This window comes from Salvia hispanica, chromosome 1 (genome assembly GCF_023119035.1).
Source record: "Salvia hispanica cultivar TCC Black 2014 chromosome 1, UniMelb_Shisp_WGS_1.0, whole genome shotgun sequence".
Classification (NCBI taxonomy): Eukaryota; Viridiplantae; Streptophyta; class Magnoliopsida; order Lamiales; family Lamiaceae; genus Salvia; species Salvia hispanica.
In genome coordinates this window covers 1,225,862-1,246,090 of record NC_062965.1, presented here as the reverse complement: position 1 = coordinate 1,246,090, position 20,229 = coordinate 1,225,862, and the positions used below count along the sequence as shown (strand labels likewise).

Below are 20,229 nucleotides of genomic sequence, written 5' to 3'. Positions count from 1 at the left end.
AATGTATGAATTCTAGTTTTACTTTATCAAGTTTGTTTGAAAATACAAAATTATAATTTGGCTAATAGTTTATAAAATTATAGCTCCATCTAGAGATGCCCAAGGTTTTCGGTTCCGGCGGTTAGCCACGGAACCGTGACTTTTTTCTTGAATCGGAACCGCCATTTTGAATCGTGGGCCAGTTCCGGTTTCAAATTTTATCAACCGAAACCGTGCCGGAACCGTCGGTTCTGGACGGTTCCAAACCGAAACCGTGAAAAACTGTCGGAAAACTGTGAAACCGAGCCGGAACCGCGAAAAACCGCCTGAAACCGGCGGTTCGAAACCGTGAAAATCGTAAAAAACCGCCGGTTTTCGAACCGGGACCGGAACCGTGAAATAGCCCCACGGTTCGGTTCCGGTTCCACATTTCCTGAAACCGGAACCAACGGTTTACGAACCGTGGGCATGCCTCCATCCATTGAATTAAATGTACTCTATGAAAATATTACCCATTTTCCTATTTTTGTTTGTTCCCATGAAATATTTCACAATCAATACATTTTCTCTAACTATCCACAACTACCACTATATTTTCTTACAAAATAAATATAATAATTCTACAATAAATAAATAAATATAGCCGCCTTTTCCACTCGTCTATATACTTATATTTTTTATATTTATCGAAACTGGGATGTATTCAAATACAAACTCTAAATATGGTACAAACTTCAAACTATGATCCAGACGGTTAGAAAATGTCAATAGATGATAAAATAGTAGCAATAGAAAATGTCAATACAGTATCAACGGATACTGTATTGACAACTGTATTGACATTTTCTATTGCTACTATTTTATCATATGTTAATATTTTTTAACGGTCCAAATCATAATTTAGAATATAACAATATATGAATTTGCATTTTATCACTACAAAATCAAAACTTTGTGTTAGATAAATACGAAAGTCTTTTAAATGTTCCATCATAATAATATGAGTGTAGAAATACAATGGAGCTCGCAATATATTCCACAAGCAAAAGATAATACAGTCCAACTCTTTGATCAAAGTCTTTACTAATAATTATTAGTGAATGACAATTATTTTCCCTCTCAATTCTCAATCAAGACGGTTTGATCAACGTCTTCACGAATAATTTATTGGTGAATGTCAATTATTCACCCTTTTAATTCTCAACAAGACAAGTTTGTTTTGAGTGATGTGGATTACACCAAATTTCAATATATAAATTAACATCATAAAAGTGACTACGGCTCCATGTTAAATAAAAAAAATAATTTTACTTTACTAGACAGTGGATTTTGCCAATCAATTCAACAAGTAGGAGACATTAATGAAAAAACTTCCAAAAAATTTAAAGTTCTATATTTACTAAAAGCGACATTTACCTAACATGATGAAAGCAAATAAAAAGTGACATTTACACTCAACAAACATAAGATTTCACACACACAATCAGACATGGAAAGATCATAAAAAAACCTAACTATCTACACTTACAATAATGGATATCAACATCCATGAGATTCAAAATTTTACAGAGATTTTATTAGAAAGATACAACAACAGAGCTAGCGCAAAGGCGAGCCCGATTGCGATGTCGTGCGACAGTTCTACGGGTCACGGGAGGCGCTAGCTTCCAGAGGGCGGACGGTGCTCGGGAAATCGGTTCTTTGCCCCGCAAGGGAGTAGTATGCGAGAATGTGAGCAGGGTCCTCGACGATCACTAGACGCTGTCTCTCTGCATCGTGAACAATGTGCCGCGTAGCTGGTATCAGCTCGATGTTCCAGTTCGGCCTCACCATAGCTAAGAGATCCCGGCCATCGCTAGAAGCACTGTACCCTTGCACCCACAGGTATCTGAGAGCAGTCAACCGGAGAGCAGCTGTAGCTAGTGCTCGTTCGCTGAAACAACAGCCTCTCATTTCGAGCTTTTGGAGGCTCGGGCAGCCCTTGGAGAATTCCAGAAGGCCTGCATCGGACTCCCCAACGTAACCGAGAAGCATCCATGTCACTTTAGGACTGTACTGCCCGATGTAACCGAGGCCTACGTCTGTCAACCCCCCTTTGCGGAGATACAGAGCAAACCTAATGAGTTTATCGCAACCTGTTAATAGAGCTCGAACTCCATTGTCGAGAGGCAAATCAGTTATGTTCTCCTCTCTGTCGAGTAAGACCAGCCGGAAGTCGCATAGATTTTTTGAGTGAGTAGCCATGCATTCCAACGCTGCGTTTGTAATATCCGAGACGTATACGGCTATGTATTCCAGTTCAAGGCATCCTTGAGCCAAAGCGATTAGCCCTCTCTGTGAGACCACGCCTTCGACATCTTCCATATCTTGCTCGTCAGCTCCCCGCTCGATCCTAAGCCTTTTCATGCTTTTACAGCATCGAGAAAGAACCTCCAAACCCCTATCTCCAAGAACATTTCTTGCCTATTGCAAATAAATTGAGCAAAATTGAAATTATAATATGACAAAAAATCCAAAAATTAATAAAACTGGTTAGGAACACTTGAATCATCAACAATTTCCAATCCTATTAAGTGGCCGAAGACAATCCTCCGAAAAACTTTTTGAGGACTGTAAATATAAGCGGTCAGCATCACGTTTAACAAACGGAACCGAGTTGTAAAGGACTTCAACCAAATAAAATCTATTCAATTCCATGTTAAATAAAAAGCTCAAATTTTTACCTCGAGAACTTCCAAATTAGGACATGTTTGTAGTATCTGACAGTGGCCTTCGGTGTCGAGCATGGCATAAAGAAGATCCAACTTTTTAAGCTTTGCAGCAATAGGATACAAAATCGGCAGCTCTGCTCTACCCAAATAGGTAAGCCCCAAACGGCACAATTTTGGGGGGAACGAAATCGAACCATACCTTTCCAACTGCTCAGAAGGAGCAACTTCTTCGCCATTCTGAGCCGGAGGCTCAGTTACCGAGCCGCCAGCAAACTCTTCCAATGAAGCAGCGTTTCTGAAAAACTCAACTAGTTTCGAAATATCACAGTCGCTAATTTTCACAGAGGTCAGAGACGGGCATCTCCTCGCTAGCAAGTCAATGTCTTCGGATCTAACTCTCTTGAGATCAGTCATGAAGAAGTTTAGGTGTTCGAGAACGGTATTGTTCGAAGCAAGGTGATGCAGCCACTCCCCGTCTAGCTCGGTTATCATGCTCTCTTCTATGTATAAAGTTCTCAGATTCCTATTAAAAAGCACACCGTTAAATTTGAGCATTTCAAACTAGAATTCGATCAAATTTCGTGATTTAAATGACTATTATAAGTATCGCAAATTCAATTAAGCTCAATTAACCCTAGATAACAGTACCAAAACCATAAGAAAATCCAAATTCCGGATTCAAACACAGAGATGAGATGAAATCATTCAAATTGATAAACAAATCGGTTGAAGGAAATCGAATTCATTCAAAAATTTGACGAATTGGTAATTTGTACCTGCAATTGCGCCCTAGATAAGATAACAATACCAAAATCATAAGAAAATCCAAATTCCGGATTCGAACACGCCGATGAGATGAAATCATTCAAATTTATGAAATCGAATTAAAAAAATTGACGAATCGGTAAATTGTACCTGCAATTGCGCCCTATATGCAAGAGGCCGTCGGTGCTGAAGCCGGAGCAGCGATCGAGCTTCAAAACCTCGAGCGCGACGCCGGCGGCGGACGTGGCGAGCAGCTTGAGGTCGGAATCGGAGACAATCATGCGGCGGAAGTGGAGCGCCTTCATCCTGGTGAAGGATCCGGCGACCTCCTGCACCCAGGGGGCCGCGTAGCCGCCCCAGTCCTCGCCGATGAGGTTGAACATGGCGGCGCGCGGCTTGCCCTTGATCTTGAGCGACTCGAGCTGCGGGAAGCGGCGCGAGAGCTGCTGGGGAGTGGCGGTGTAGCAGAGGGCGATGGTGACGTGCTTGCGGGTGATGGCGTCGATCTCGTACCAGCGCTTGCAGACGAGCGAGACGGCGCCGCGGTCGCGCGCGTAGGGGAGGACGCACTCCCAGACGGTGCCGTCGCCGTCGCCGTCGCCGAAGCTAGGGATTCTTGGCTGGGTGGTCATTTTGAGAGGATTGGGGAAATGGTTGGTTGGGGGTTTGGGAGAGAGAAAATGTACCAAACAGCTAATATATTGGCTTTTTTACTGGAGTGTTAATAGAGCACTATCGATTTCACATTCCACACAGTGTGCTCGAAGAAATGCCAGAGCCGAATTCTGTTGTTTTGGATAAATAGATTGAAGATGTGCTTGCCGCACTTCATGATATTCCATCTTTCAAAAGTTAGTTACTTGCTCGGTCCTCGAATAGGAGTCTCGTTCCAGTTCGACACGAATTTTAAGAAATATTAAAAAAAAATAGGTGAAAGAAAGTTAGTGAATTTATATGGTCCACTTGTATAAATTAGTTTTAAAATTATACTCCCTCCGTCCCCTAAAATTTGCTACACTTTGACCCGACACGGGTTTTAAGAAATGTAATGGAAAGTGAGTTGAAAAAGTTGGTGGGATGTGAGTCATACTTTTAAAGTATTAGTTTTATAATAAAATGTGAGTAGGAATGAGTTAGTGGAATATGAGGTCCACTACCAAAAATGGTAAAAGTGAAGTGTATCAAATTTTCAGGGACGGACCAAAATAGTAAACTGTATCAAATTTTCAGGGACGAAGGTAGTAATAGAAAGTGAGTTGAAAAAGTTGGTGGTATGTGGGTCCTATTTTTATATATTAGTTATATAATAAAATGTGAGTGTGGATAAGTTAGTGAAATGTAGGGTCCACTATTAAAAATAGTAAAAGTGAAAGGTGACAAATTTTGAGGGACTGACGAAAAAGGAAATAGGTGACAAATTTTCAGGGACGGAGGGAGTATTTGATTGAAATGAGTTGTCTCTTTACCATTTACTGACACTCCTATTTGCGTATGGAGAGACTACTAAAAATAGAAAAACGAGATTCCTATTTGCGTATGGAGAGAGTATTTGTTAATCCGTTTCGACGAAGCTTGAGCAGTTTTTTGGGGAATGAAATCAACTTTTATTTCTTCTTTTTTTTTAGGCATCTACCATTTATATTAAATTTAAATTATGTAGTACTGTATCAAACAATGATGTCAATTATTTATATTAAATTCAATATTTAAAAAATATTCTCCTTACCAAATTTAAAATAATAATTTAGGTTTATTATTCTTTTACCTAAAAATTCAGTACTAAAAATAAAATTAGTTTTGGAGTAACATTAGAGCTAAATTTCTACTTCATTTTTTGTATTAGAGTACCATTAGAGATGGTATCAGTGCACAAAATATTGAACGAAAGGCTGAAGTGTTTGTTTTAACAGTGGGCCAAAGTTTTTTGTTTCTGGGCTATTTATTTTGGATTTAGATGAGTAAATACATTGCTATTGGGCTACCAATTTTGGGTGCTGATTTGTGCTTCTTTATAATTTGGTCAGTTGAGATTACTGTTGGATTAGTTAGTTAGTTAGTTAGTTGATCTCAAATTGCAGCTTTTGGTTGTATATATATACACAGGGGCATGCTAGGGTGCCACCGCCCCCTTAAAATAACACCATATCACTATTTCTAGCCAATCATTTGTACACATGGACAAATAATAAGCTGCCACATAGCAAAAAAAATAATTGAAAAAGACGGTCTGCAATTTGCTGGTCTTTATCCAGCAATATTGCTTGTCCAGCATTATCCGACACACTATACAACAATCTATAGATATAGATTGTTGTGTAGTGTTTGTAATATTGTTGTGTAGCGTTTATAATATTGCTGTATAAGTGGTGTCACAGTCTCATTTTAAGAGGAGTTGTCGTTTTAACACAAATCTATATACACATGTATTATCAGCTATGAGAAATAATTGTTTCCTCACTTAAATCTATTTCCTTCACCCTCTTTATTTGTTTCGATTTATCTATTTCATAGTTTAATAGGGAGGTGGAGGCTTGTTGAAGTGAGGATAAAGGAGAAAATAAAAGGCATTTATAAAAAATAAAGGGAAATTGTCAAATATATTATGAAAAATAGTCGCATTCACATTTTTTAAAAAATTGAATTATGAGTTATCAAGTTTGCAATTTTCGTAATGTTAGTGAAATACGCAATGATGTGACAACTAATTGAAAAACTAGTAAATGTTATGCCCATGTTAGGAATGTTAATTCCCTTCCATATGACCATACAGTACATATATATTTGGTGGGTGACACACGTTTTAAATTAGCTGTCAAATCATCACCTATTATGCTAGAAATGAGGCGTTCGAATGGGATGGTTGAGAAAATTGCAAACTTCATTATTTATATTCGGTTTTATGAAAAGTGTTGGGAAATTCAGAATTTGAGCGTCTACCATTATATATTTGGTAATTTATCAAAAAAAAATACTACTTATTTTTATATAATGATTTGAGAAATAGAATTAGAAGAAAAGGTGAGGGGAGACAAGTTTGTGTAACAAGTGAAAAAGACAACATTATTGCTGTTAACACTATTTGTCTTTTTGAAATTTGAAGAAATAAAGGTAACTAATTTGTCTATTCGGGTAAAAAATGATGCATGAGTTTTAGTCAATTGCAAGATGTAACCTAACTTTAATTATGCTCAACATTGATGCAACTGAAAACAATAATTTGTTTATTGGTGCATTCTGTTTTGTCTGGTCCTTTTTCACTTTGTAAACCAACCTCATTATTTAGGAAATAAGGATATTCCCACGTGGATGTGATAAAATGACAATTGACCATCCATCTTAAAATAACACCATACCATCATTCATAGCCAATCATTTGTACATGTGGACCAATAATCAGCTGCCATGTGGCAATCATAAAAAATTCGCAAGTGTAAAGTGAAAATAAAAAATTAAATACCAAAAATTATGTTAATTTGAACTCATAAATTAAAACCTCAAGTATTACGTGCCCACTCCCACAGTCCTTCGACTAGGGCATGTTGGAGTTGGTCGTGAGCCCGCCCATCGTCATCGTGGATGGAAGCTTATCTTGACAGATACCCTCGGAAAAGAGGTGCATCTTGAGTCGGGCTATCGTGGGCTACTCCCAAGCTAGGTCCACCGTATTCTTCTCCCCAAACAGGTGTCATAGCTTATTCATCCCCGATTATCATGTTATGCAGTATTATAAATGTGTTACATGTGCTGATGTGCATCACATTTCGATGCACGATTGATACCACCCTTGCACCCAACATTTCACAATTGTCTGGCGGGGTTGCAACACATCGAATGCCCTCTCAACATCCTATATATTCTAGATTTACTTTAAAAGTATTATTCTTTTAGCAATCTTGATTCATTATTGATTAAGCTTTTCATAACTATTTACAAAAACTAAATTTTATACTGCCTCGTCCTTAAAATAAAATATAATTGAAATATTATTAGGACAAAATAAAATTCATTTCATCAAAAAAGACTAATTTTTGTGAAAGTTTCAAAACAAGAGGACTCAACCAAAATAGTAAATCAAATATTTGTTCAAAGTATTACACCGCATATCACATATATATGTACCGCTACTGTGAGTGCCAGCTTTAATTCCTAAGGAAATGAAAAAATTAATACTACTAGCGGTAGGAGTGTTCGGTTATCAAGATTGTATTATGGATTAAATATATACTAGTATGTTTGTTTCATGAAATTCAGTCCCATAATTCAATCATGTGATAATTAATAATAGCTAACTCACTATGACTAAAAAAATCTCACAACTCAATTCAATTCAAGACTGTATCTTGAAATTATTTTATCTAAGAAACCAAACACCACCTTAGTAAAAAATCTAAGTCAGTTATTACATTTCGCATACCAACTCCAAAGCTTTTTCCTGATTTTCGCATACCAACTTTGATGTGTTCTCGACTTGTGACTAAATGTGCATATATTTTTTACTACCTCCGTCCCCCAAATTTTGACACACTTTGACTCGGCACGAGTTTTAAGAAATATAATGGAAAGTGAGTTAAAAAGGTTGGTGGGATGTGGGTCCTACTATTAAAGTATTAGTTTTATAATAAAAAAATGTTAAAAAGTGAAGTGTAATGAGTTAGTGGAATATGTGGTCCACTGCCAAAAATGGTAAAAAGTGAAGTGTGTCAAATTTTCAGGAACGAACAGAAATAGTAAACTGTGTCAAAATTTGGGGGACGGAGGTAGTAATAGATTAACATACGCCGATAACATGCTACCCAAATGTCATTCGTTACTACTGCTATCGTATATGTGTTTGTTAATTAGTGTGAGAGATGAATTAAACACCGACGATTTAGACAAAATCGATGAAACACAAAATCGACGTTTTGTTAATTATGTGTTTGTTTAAACTACTTGGCCATATTGATTGAAGACACAAAATAACGACCTCAAAATACTGCAATTTTTGGCCACTCTAACTTCATGATGTCTATTTTCGAGCGGAATGTGGTATCTCCAATGATATCCCGAACAATTTCTGAACTCGAGGATGAATCATAACTGAAAGCAGCGTTATAAATAGATCAGAATTCATGTACAATATTTTCAAATGAAAAAGAAGAAGAAAAGGAGAACTCACCAGCCCCGTATGCTATTGAAAAGAGGTTAGAGGTGATCCAAGAAATGTGTACAGCCTGCACAAATATATCATGGAGATTGTTTTAAAATACCAAAGAATTAAACCATCATTACATAGATTATGATAATAAGACGATTAAAAGCAAGCACAAAATAGCTAAGTAATGAATATAATGTTGTTCAATGCTATGTGTGTTATGTAGTCAAAATGGAAATCCATACAGTGTCCAGCAGATTATGGAAAAAATTCACTTCGGTTCCAACCGAACCGATTAGTCAGTTAACCGACTCCCATTTTTTTCGAAATCCAGAACTGAAACCGAACCCTTTTGTCGGTTCGGTCTTCGGTTCCAACGAAGGAACCGAACTCTAGTGCAATATAATACATTAAGTAATAAGTTGTGAAATTAAAAGGGCAAAAACCATGATTCCATTCCATCATCAACAACCAAATTTCCAACAAAGTTTACAAAACTAAGTTTAAAACCAATATAAACCAACATCATTTATCAAAATAATTTTTACTTTTCTAAAACGATAATAATAAAACTAAAATAAATATATAAAAATTAAATATTTAGAAAATAACGATTATTCGGTTCTTGGTTAGAACCGGAACTGAGATTAGCTTATACTTAATAACCGGAACCGAACCTTAACCTTATTCTTTCGGTTCTCGGTTAACCAAGAACCAAAAAAATAAGGTTTGGTTCTCGGTTAACCAAGAACAACCGAGAACCGAGAACCGTTTCCCCAGGCCTAAATAAAAGCATGAAATCAGCAAAATTGAAAAAATCAGTAAGAGATAGTACTTGATAAGGGCTGTGCAAACAAAGGAGATATGGGAATATATTTGGATGCATGGGGACAATTTTTAGGAGGGTGATGCACAACAAACCGTGGGGAATCCTGCAGCAACAGCGACAAGGCATAGTACCGCAGCATTAACTGCAAGTTTACGAGACTTCACATACGGTTTTCCGATTTGCACATATCGTGTTGGACTCAACTGAAGAAGAATCAGTGATAAATCTTAAAAGTGAGTTCAAGGGTAGATGTTTCAAGACGAAGGATATGATGCGAGACGTTAGCTTACTTCCGTCCTAATCCAATATGTCAACGCCGTAAGGATTGGAAATTCCAAGCGATTGGGAGTTGTTAAGTCTGTAAACCATAATGCTCCACCTGTTGTAAACGCGGGTACGTTCTTCACCATGCCTAAAACCTGTACGGAAAGAGAATGATAGTCATTTACGCAGTAGAAGATACATGGAGCGAGATGAGATAGAGATGTTATTGTCAAAAGAAACCATAACTAGCCGTTGCATATTTATTGTGAGACAGTTCCTAGATCACATTCATTTCTGTATGGTTCCTATGTAGTGTACAGATCCAATTATATTTAATGGTGTACTAAAGAGCTTCAAATTACCCTATAAATACTACGGTGATTTGCTCATCAAAACACACAAGAAAAATACACATCAAAGAGTTCCCTATCTTCTTTTACTTCCAATATATCTTACCAATCTACCTATATCTCTCTCGATTACCATCTTTAAGAATTATGATTTTCTTTTGTTATGCATTATCGAGTCAGTCTATTTTCAACGTTTTGACATGCATCTAAAGTGTCAAAAGGTTTAGAAAGATGTATGCAAAACCATCGGAAACAGAGGGAGCATGGAGTACGTAGAAATAAAGGGAATGTGATCTTACGCAAAAGAAAATACAAAAGGCAGGTATAAATGATGAGCATATAAATCCATAAAGCTGAAACCGACCATAACTGCAAGACCGATATTTAGTTACATCAGTTAATGCACGTCAAACAATCGAAGCTAAGGCAGTAAGGCCACAGGACTTCAAGTGGAATAAAGTACTACTCCCTCCGTTCCATAGTAATAGAGGCGTTTTTCCATTTCCGTCCGTTCCATAGTAATAGAGTCATTTCCCTTTTTAGTAAAAGTCAACACATTTTCCACACCTACTTTACTCTCTCTTACTTTTTTCTCTCTTCATCTCTCTACCTTTTTCATTTTCCACTTTATTCTCTCTTTACTTAACTCACTTAACAGTTAACACAATTTTTCTTAATCTCCGTGCCGAAAAGTTTTGCCTCCATTACTATTAGCCTCAGAATCCATTGATATGAAAGGAATATTGTTTCCTATGTTCACTTTTCTGTTCTTTCTCTTTGCTGTTTGTTTTGCAGTAGGCATTTTGATGTATTAACTCAAGAAGAACAGAATAGCAGATAGTTTGTAAGAAAGAAAAGACAATACTTATCCAGCCATTTAGATATCTCTGCTTTTTTGTCACCCTGTCAAAAAACAATAACTGGTTATGAGTTGCTAGGTACAAGATCAACGCCTCAAGGCAATGGTAGAAGGATGGATGAACAAATTGCGATAGCAACAGTAAAATACAGAACAAACGCCTAAAGCTCATACCTTAAGGAAGGATTTCTGAAATGACTGTAACTCGTTGTATCGACTGCAAAACGGTACGAAACAATTGTGGTCACGAGACAAGGAGTTGCATCAAGATACTATATCCAAAACATCAATTTATTGGTATAATAATCAACAAAGTATACTATAGTAAAATACATATGTCGAGGATATTCATATTCACAACATAGAAATCGGGTAGAGAACTTACCGTTTGCCATCGTGGGAATAATATTGAAGATCATATACTCGAAAAGGAACAAACAAAATACGCAGCAGAAGAGTCACAGCTGCAATTGATGCCCACCTAACAAAAATCCCAATGAGATGACTTTACCAATCACACTCAATCCAATCAACAATTTACTAGTATAACATTGAGCTTAAAATAAGAAGTTAGTGTTGTGACAGAATAGAGAAATTGTGTAGTCGAGATAAACAGAAACGTAAAGAAGACACAAATTTACGTGGTTCACCAACGTTGCGTTGGCTACGTCCACGGACGGAAACGGAGAACAGATATTATTCAGAGTGTTTTCAAATTACAGAGTTATGCGCTCTACTTCTATATAAATAGGCACACAGACGACGGGCTAGGCCCAATACAAAATTAGGACCTAAAACATAAACATGTCATAGCGTCGGGCCGGGGGCCTCTCCGCGCCCCCGGAACCCCATGGCAAGGGGGCATCGCCCCCTTGACCCCCCGTTTGGCTAGCGGCAAACTATAACAGATTCAAGGCATACTAACAGTTAGGTTCATGTAAAGCAGATGATTTTGTCTTGAGAGAAACATCCTCACCATTCTAAACCAGTGAATGAGTGCAAGTATCCAATTATGTTCATGTTACTGACTGAATCTGCTGCTGCACTGGCCAGTTCATTCATCACCGGAGCTGCCTCAACAGCCTTATCAGCCACCGCACCGATCGCTCCATTCAAATTTCCAGCAGGAACCTCAACGTCCAGAGGAGCCTTTGACATATTTCTACGGAAAATCAGCCCATAGCCTGTGGGAACCTCAGAATGCATAACTCGAGATACATTTCCTGATAGCAGCCCATAGCCCGTAGGAACCTCAAAACACATGAGTCGAAGATTGCCAGCATTGTGAAAATTGCTGAGCATCTCAGGATTCGTTTTCGCAGGCAACTGCTCACGGTCGCTGCCACTAATGTGTGACAGTGAAGGCGAAAATCGCTGGTGCTGTTGGTAGAACAGCTTCGATCTAGCCATGATGCTACGCCTGTAGGCCATTGCTTCCGCGTCCTACAACAAAAAGGAACGGATGAAAACAGTTGATCATAGATTCAGTTAGCCACAACGAGACAGTATTTCTGCTTCACTAACAGCAAACAGAGAAAACAGAGAAAACTGGCAAAGTTTTTATGCTCACAGTTAAATACTCCCTCCGTCCCATAGAAATTGGCCATATTTCCTTTTTCGTCTGTCCCATAGAAATAGTCACATATCCATTTATAGTAACCTTTTTCTCCTTTTTACTCTTTCATTTATGGGCCCACCATCCCCTACACAATATCAACTACTTTTTCTTCTTCTCTCTTGCTTTATCAAATTATGCATTAAAACCCGTGCCAACCCTAAAGGGCCAATTTCTATGGGACGGAGGGAGTAGCAATTTCTGCTGAGCCTAACAAAAAATTAAGAGTAGCAGCTAACAATTTATCTACGTTTTAGATAGATTACTCACGAATATTATCCAAAATCAGTCATTCACAGTAACACTTCAAAATATCCCCAAATGTGTACCAGATCAATTTTTGTTGTGACAGAATAGAGCAATTGTGTAATCGAGATAAACAGAAACGTAAAGAAACACAGATTTACTTGGTTACGTCCACGGGCGGAAACGGAGAATAGATATTATTCAGAGTGTTTTCAGATTACAGAGTTCCACGCCCTACTTCTATATAAATAGGCACACAGATGGCGGGCTAGGCCCCCCGTTCGGCTAGCGGCAAACTATAACGGATTCAAGGCATACTAACAATTTTCACAAACAAAACACGCAGACATTTTGTTTTTTTTCACACATTTCGAAGTTTCGCCATAAAAATTATCCTTAGAATGAGCAAAATAAAAAACTAAACGAGGAAATGAACGCAAATAAGCATATCATTATGCATTTTACATAAACTCAAATTAAAAATCTTACTAGGTTTTGGCAACGGAAGAGAGAAAATCTGGAGAAGTGAAGCAAGTTTTGGTGGTGGATGAAATAGCTTCGAGTTGTTGCGTAAAAAATGCAAATGTTGTTAGCATCGAACTTCAGTAATTGACTTAGTTACTTTTAGTACTATTAAATTTTTTCTATTTGATTTCCTTTTCAGGAATTACAGCTGGCACTTGTGATATGCAATATTTGATTTAATTTTGTTATATGATTTCAAACTAATTTTAACTTTAGTAGGAAATACCACGATCAATCAAGTCTAAAATAAATGATAAAGCTCGATAAAAATTCATGGGTTCCATCCTAAAACCAATTGATGACAGGAGGAAGTCCATGACACTTATATACTGATTTCAGTTCTCTTTGTACATCGATGTGTGACAGTTCTAATTTTTTAGTTTAATTTCAATTGCCAACAAAGCTAATGAATATTAAAAAGAACTAGTACATTAATTGAAAGTGAAAATTAAATATAAAAAATTACGTTAGATTAAACTCCTAAATTAAAACCTCAAGTGTGACGTGCCAACACCCAAATTTCTTCGACCAGATTGTGTTGGAGTTGGCCGTGAGCCCGTCGTTCGCGCATGGAAGCTTTTCGTGACAGATACTCGTGCACCTTGAGTCAGGGCTACTCACGAACTAGGTCCAACGTCTTCTTAGCTGCCATAGCCCATTCACCCTTTATTACCCATTCATCCTTTATTATCATATCATGCAGTATTTATACATGTGTTATCCGTGCATCACATCGACGACACACGATTAACACCAATCACCCAACTGAATTGCAACACATCGAAATGCTCTCTCAACATCTTGTATGCTCTAGATTTATCCATTATTGATGAGGCTTTTTCTTAACTATTTGATAAAAAAAATATTCTAACTATTTCAAAAATCACGTGACAATATATATAGGGTGGTGATAAAATGCAAACTTATATATTATACAAACTCAAAACTCCTCAACACAGCTTCAACACAGTTTCATTACAATATCAGTACAGTGTAAAATTTCAAGATTTTAATGTCAACACAGTATCAACACAATATCAACACAGCATCAATTATTGACTACCGTTGAAATTCTGTTGAAATTCTGTTGATATTTTCCTGTTGACGTTTTTTTTTATTTGTTGACATTTTTCAATGGTCCAGATCATAGTTTTGAGTTTATACAATATTTAGAGTTTTCACTTGATCACATCCCTATATATATATATATATATTCGTTTAGTGGGGGCTCAAGCCCCCTCAACACCACATCACGAATCACATATGTTCCCGCTAATACATTTGCAAGACGACGAAGCGCAAATGTACATTTGGGATATTTGATGTGTTACTCTGAATGACTGATTTTGGATAATGCGTACGGTTTCTGGTAAAAATTTCACGAATGATCTATGTAAAACGTAGATATTGATAGTTGTTGATTGTTAGTTGTTGATCAGACATAAAAATCATCAAGCTTGGATTTATTCTCAATTACATGGTAAATTTGTAGTATATAAGATATTTCATCATTATTTCATATTGGTAATGAAAGTTTGAATTTGCGGAAATGATATAAAAGTTTTATTGTGTTCATTTTAATGGAGTACATTTTTTGTCTACTTGTGGTGCACAATTTTACACAACTCTTTATGTAGTGGCTTTGGTTGATTAATCAAACTAAACAACATTGCTTCATAAAAATCATAGAAAGACTGCATTTTTTTCTCTTTCTTTTCATTTTCTCCAAAAAAAATTGATAATTACAACATTAAGCCACAAGCTGATAGATAAGAGTTCTATACATTTTCACTGAATTAAAACTCAAAAGAGACATTTATCATTCTATTGTTTCTTCGAAACTAGACGGATCTGAGGTAGATGCCTTCTCCTTATGATCATTGCTAGCAACTCTTTTGACAATGCCGCCCCCGGCCCCCGAATTATCGGATAACAAAACGAGCTCGAAAGAAGACATCCGACTAGCTTCGACATCCTTGGTTCCGATGTAAAGACCCCTGCTTCCTGCTGCTGCAAGTATGTTATGGCTGTCGATGCTGCTGCTCAGGACAGAAGGCCATACCTCGAGCAGGCGAGGGTTGGGTTGGTTGGAGCTGTTGATGAGCATCCGGAGCGTCTCCCTTGCGCTTTTCTCCACCATGGATTCGCCATTTGGAAGGAGGGGGTCGACGAGGTTCGGGTTCAAGGGTGGAATCGAGGTGGACATGGCGGGACCGGCACTGACTAGATACCCTTGGCCAGACGAGCAGATGTCGATGACTGGGATGTGAACGATAGGGTCGCAGATCAAAGGCGTGAACGTCGGGATTTGCTGGGAAGATGGTAATCTAACCAAAGGCTCTGGGAGGAAGCTAGGGAAATCGAAAGGTGGAAGCTCAGCTAGATCTAGCAATGGTTTTGAGGTCACGAGAGCTGACGATGATAGCAGAGACGAGAGTGGAGGCAGGGAGGACTCTGTGGATGAAATGGGAACTTTAGTGAATTGCAGTGTTGATGCAATGGGAGGACACCAGCAGTAGTGAGGCGAAAAGGGGGATGGACTCGACGAAGGAACCTGTGTTTCGGGTCCTGAAAGCGGGAGCTCCCCCGAAGAACCAAATACTTCCAAGAAGTTTAAACTTAACAAAGGTCCTTTCCCATTCACCTCAGCAAGTTTTCCTTTCTGAGAGCAATCACCACTTTTGGTTGAAGCCTCGAGTAAGCTGTCGATGAATGGAACATTATTCTCAGCACGACGCCTCAATTTTTCTCTGGCGGCACTCCTTACGTCAGACAAACTTTTTTGCAGGCCTTCTTTGAAGGAACTCGACCTGGGACTTAAACAGCCCTGGTAGATGAGGTTTGTCTTTGATCCTTGACTGCCATATTGCCTGATGCGTGAACTCTTCGAACAATTGGCCAAAGAATGAGGATTATGATGTTCAGATGAATCAGCAGAGCCATCTGAAGGGCTAGCCGATAGCACGCCACTTACTTGACCATTATGTGCCACTGATCCCGCAAGGTACGCTCGAAGATGACTCACAAAAGAGTTGAGCCGCGACTCGCTAATTCCAGTTAGTTCAGCGAGTGACGGTTTCTGAGCTAGCAAATCCTTCAACTGTTCCGACAAGAAAATTAAAATTGAGAAATGTCTCCGGATACATAGATCAACGTGAAACAAGGCTTGCAATGTTTTAATCCTTACCTTTCTGAGCAATTCATATCCCAAAAGCGTAGATTTTTCAGAGCACCAAAAATAAGAAACCACGCCATCTGAGTTCTTCACAAAGAAGGACCTTCCAGACTTATCAGCAGGGATCTTCTCAATTTCTACATCGGTACATTGAGCCTCAGTGCTTAATGTTGCCAGCCTCTCCTCTGAACCATCATCTCCATTAAATGATAATCGCAAATCGGATGTTGGCAGAAGGGTGAGACATAAATTCCCCCTGTTCAAACAACAAACAAATTAAAGTTCATAAACAAGAATCAGCACAAGTATAAAGGAAGTAGATTCCAAACTAATAGAAAAGGTCAATGACTGCCTACATCTCCCCTAATACCCACTAGTAATACGAAACTACAGGCAGCAATCCACATTTCCAAGTCAGAGTAGTCAAATATACCATCTATGGTAACGAGAAGCATGTTGTAAAGTAATGCAAGATTCAGGTGACCCAGTTTAAGTTGGTCTGATTTTTGTGGAAACCGAACTTTAAGTTCATGCGTTTTATTTTTCCCTCATTTTCATTCCCCATCTATAACAAAAATCACCATACCCTCTAATTTTGAACACTTGCAGTACATCTATGTCCTGATTACTGTGCAGTAGAGTTTGAACACACTTAAACTATAAGATCATAACCTGAGTTTTTTCATGGAGAAGATCAAATCCAAACATGGCAAGTTACATCTTAAACCACATAAAATTGGCTATATATCTCACATGACTGATCTTACTTTTTTTTGCTACAATTAAGTATGATATATGTAGCATAAGAAAAAAATTATTGGTGCGCTTGATCTTGAAAAAAGTATACTGGTTAATAAACAATAGTTTAGATAGCCGGAATAAGGTAAAGTTTTACCACTGCCTAAATTTCTAAGTAACGCAACATTATTGCAATCTCGAGGGTGCTAAATGCAACAAAATCTTGAATAGACCAACTTAAAGAACTAAACAACAGGTTGAAATCTCAAAATGCATTAGCTACACAATTTCATCACATAATAATAATTTCTCTAACCAATTAATTACAAAACGGAACATTGATTCCAAGCAACTTGCATGCAAGATAGGGAAAAATAACAAAGCAGATACATATATACATAAGCACAAACATTATATATAGCTGAATCACAATTAAATACCATTAGCAGTAACAGACATCAAAGCAGAAGGATACTGATAATATACAGTAAGTCAACGAACTCTTGTAGAGCATGATATAATGTAGAAGCATGACGCTACCTTTACTTCTTCTTAATCAGAGATCATAATAGTCTACGCCACTTTACCTACAAGTAAGAAGATGTTTTCACTTGGAAGGATGAACAATGTTACCATTAACAATCTAAAATACAGCACCCTAGGTAGTCAGGAATCATAAGAAATTTGCAAACACGGTGAAGATACATTTATTTGCATTAGCTATAGAAACATAACTTGCGTCAGACATAATAAATATCATGAAATAAGGACAGCATAGGATAAAGAACACAGAAGACATAACAGCTTGATCCAAACTAAAATAGTAGTTCAGTAGAGGAGCAAGTCATGAATCACAGACTCACAGTTCTCAGATATATGCAATGGGTCATCAGACATGAAAAGTTACAGCTAAAATCTCCTCTGAACCACAAAGACTCACATTTCTACACAAACCTTCCCTGGGGTCTCCACATGTCAAAGGAACCTCCTAGGTAAGAAGAAGTCATATCAAGACACAGGGATCTACGATAGAATCCAGCATTTACCACTCATCAAGAGGTTAACACAAAATTCTGAACTTTTAAATACAAAGAGACTCAAAATGTGAACCCAAAATAAGGTTAGGAATCAAGATGACAAAAAACAATATTACTATCAGCCACTTAGTTTGTATAAGAATAACCATGTTAGCTCATCGAAATGAGAAGAAATGGACACTATAACGTAGAAATCAGTACTCTGAGGCATAGAGGAATAGAAAGAATGTTAGGTTTATAGTAAAGTTAACAAGATATGTATTTATTCTACAACACATAAGAAATATACAAGACAAGCAAGCACAGTTAATACATCTGAAGCATTATAAATTATAGCAAAGGAAGAAATTGTCACACGGGAAAAGTGAGTTCAGTTAAATTGCTTTGCTTCATTGCTTGTTAGTAACTTGTTTTCAATTGTTACTGAATTACTACCTCTCAGCAATTTAGTAGCCAAATAACAACTAGGCTTACAAATCTATGGCATTTGAATGTGACCGTGTACAACAATTAGATAGCGTTAAAATCGGAACTAATTTTGAATAATCCAATACTCGACTGCTTACCTATAAACAAATTGCCACATACTTTACACAAACAGCCACCGAGCCCTTAGGTTTACAATGGCATTACGGATATAGACAACCCTTAATTTGCTCGCCCAATTTATTAGTGATTTCCATACATAATGAAATGATATTATTTGCATAAACCGCACCACAATCCCCCTAAAAGAACAGGTAACCTTGCAGACTTACCTTACAGAGGTCGGTGACAGAAGCGTTCCTTGCTTGTTGATCTTTCCGATCCGGATAGAAACCAGCGGAGCGCACAAGCACCTAGCCAATATCCCAACCTCTGACGGCTCAAAGTGCTGTGAACAAAAAAAGGGACAATCATCAATCACACGATCATATCAATAGCTCAAGCAGCATTACATCCAATTCCAGATTAACTAAACAAACGCAACCGATTAAAACATTAAAATGTCAATTACAATTTACACGATTCATTCAATAGCTCAATTTGCAATACATACCTGACTAAGATGAGCAAGCAGACCATCCTCAGCCATGGCAGCGGAGGCGTTCAGCTTGAGCAAAGGCTTCAGCCTCTCATCCGCTCGGCAAGCCCCCGTCACCTGCAAATCCAATGCGCCAAGCCACTGCATAACCCCCTCCCCTCTCCCGCTCCTCTGCAGCAGCAGATCGGCATCCCTATCCTCCACCAAAATCTCCGTCAATCTCCGCGTAACCGACCGATTCGATCGCACCGACGCCTCCTCGCAGCTGGAGGAAACATCCAAAACCTGATCGGCGCGATCCACGTCGTCGATCCGCCGATCCTCCTCCGCCGATTGCTGTTTCTCGGAATTCGACATTTCGCGAATCGCAAAAGCTGTTGGATCAGTCGGGAGATGGCGCTGCTGCGGCGATCGCGATTTCCGATGAGGTGATCGGATTGAAAGCGTGGCGTGAAAATCGAGATGAAGATTTTAGGGAGAAGCGGAACCTCAAAATGCAGGGATAAGAAGAGCTTTGTAGGAAATGGCGGACGTGAGGCATCTATTTAAATCCGGCTCAATTGCTTCGCTCGGTTCCGCGATTACACGTCAGATGGGCCCCGCAAACTACCCAATTACGGCTGTTTCCTAACGCTCCACGTCAGCGAGTTGTGTTCATCACAAAATTTGATTAAATTCTTCTTCATTATACAATTTTCAAATTTGTTATGATAAATTATAAATTTTAGATTATTTTGCAATTATCTAAAAGAAGTTTTTTTATGAAATTATGGATAATATAACGGCTGAAAATTATATATGGATGTCACTGCAAGTAAGTTAAACGACATTCTCTGTTCATAAAAAGATGAATTATTGGTTTCAAACATGAAGAATATATTACGCGTGGGTGATCGATTTTTTACATCATTAGATAACGGGAAATAAATGCTCCATGTGTTTCCTAAAAATAGAAACGCTTTCATTTTCGGATTATTT

General features: G+C 38.0%; 3 protein-coding genes across 3 annotated transcripts; all 3 read right to left on the bottom strand.

Moving 5' to 3' along the window:
• Positions 1 to 1,350: 1,350 nt before the first annotated feature.
• LOC125201556 (coronatine-insensitive protein 1-like) lies at positions 1,351 to 4,186 on the bottom strand. The gene is made up of 3 exons (XM_048099721.1): positions 3,606 to 4,186; positions 2,703 to 3,213; positions 1,351 to 2,442 (listed from the first exon to the last, which is right to left on the bottom strand). The coding sequence occupies exons 1-3, from the start codon at positions 4,085 to 4,087 to the stop codon at positions 1,621 to 1,623; spliced, it is 1,815 nt and encodes a 604-aa protein (XP_047955678.1). The 5' UTR covers positions 4,088 to 4,186; the 3' UTR covers positions 1,351 to 1,620.
• Positions 4,187 to 8,329: 4,143 nt separating this feature from the next.
• Positions 8,330 to 13,328, bottom strand: LOC125224273 (mitochondrial inner membrane protein OXA1-like). Its single transcript, XM_048081579.1, has 10 exons — positions 13,242 to 13,328; positions 11,868 to 12,334; positions 11,277 to 11,372; positions 11,066 to 11,108; positions 10,898 to 10,935; positions 10,332 to 10,401; positions 9,709 to 9,837; positions 9,511 to 9,621; positions 8,614 to 8,668; positions 8,330 to 8,534 (listed from the first exon to the last, which is right to left on the bottom strand). The coding sequence occupies exons 2-10, from the start codon at positions 12,320 to 12,322 to the stop codon at positions 8,464 to 8,466; spliced, it is 1,068 nt and encodes a 355-aa protein (XP_047937536.1). The 5' UTR covers positions 12,323 to 12,334; positions 13,242 to 13,328; the 3' UTR covers positions 8,330 to 8,463.
• A 1,632-nt stretch (positions 13,329 to 14,960) lies between these two features.
• LOC125221785 lies at positions 14,961 to 19,749 on the bottom strand. The gene is made up of 4 exons (XM_048124039.1): positions 19,267 to 19,749; positions 18,986 to 19,101; positions 16,465 to 16,708; positions 14,961 to 16,377 (listed from the first exon to the last, which is right to left on the bottom strand). The coding sequence occupies exons 1-4, from the start codon at positions 19,606 to 19,608 to the stop codon at positions 15,097 to 15,099; spliced, it is 1,983 nt and encodes a 660-aa protein (XP_047979996.1). The 5' UTR covers positions 19,609 to 19,749; the 3' UTR covers positions 14,961 to 15,096.
• Between the last annotated feature and the right edge of the window lie 480 nt (positions 19,750 to 20,229).

Bases quoted from the DNA above. Each gene is read 5' to 3' on its own strand.
- LOC125224273 (XM_048081579.1), bottom strand. From the start codon at position 12,322: ATGGCCTACAGGCGTAGCATCATGGCTAGATCGAAGCTGTTCTACCAA. The intron at 10,936-11,065 runs GTATGAGCTTTA...GTTTTTTGACAG, and splicing joins TTCAGAAATCCTTCCTTAAG to GGTGACAAAAAAGCAGAGAT. The intron at 9,622-9,708 runs GTAAGCTAACGT...ATTCTTCTTCAG, and splicing joins CATATTGGATTAGGACGGAA to TTGAGTCCAACACGATATGT.
- LOC125221785 (XM_048124039.1), bottom strand. From the start codon at position 19,608: ATGTCGAATTCCGAGAAACAGCAATCGGCGGAGGAGGATCGGCGGATC. The intron at 16,709-18,985 runs GTAAGTCTGCAA...TTGTTTGAACAG, and splicing joins CTGTCACCGACCTCTGTAAG to GGGGAATTTATGTCTCACCC. The intron at 16,378-16,464 runs GTAAGGATTAAA...TTGTCGGAACAG, and splicing joins GATATGAATTGCTCAGAAAG to TTGAAGGATTTGCTAGCTCA.
- LOC125201556 (XM_048099721.1), bottom strand. From the start codon at position 4,087: ATGACCACCCAGCCAAGAATCCCTAGCTTCGGCGACGGCGACGGCGAC. The intron at 3,214-3,605 runs GTACAATTTACC...GCTTTTTAATAG, and splicing joins CATATAGGGCGCAATTGCAG to GAATCTGAGAACTTTATACA. The intron at 2,443-2,702 runs GTAAAAATTTGA...TATTTGCAATAG, and splicing joins CTAATTTGGAAGTTCTCGAG to GCAAGAAATGTTCTTGGAGA.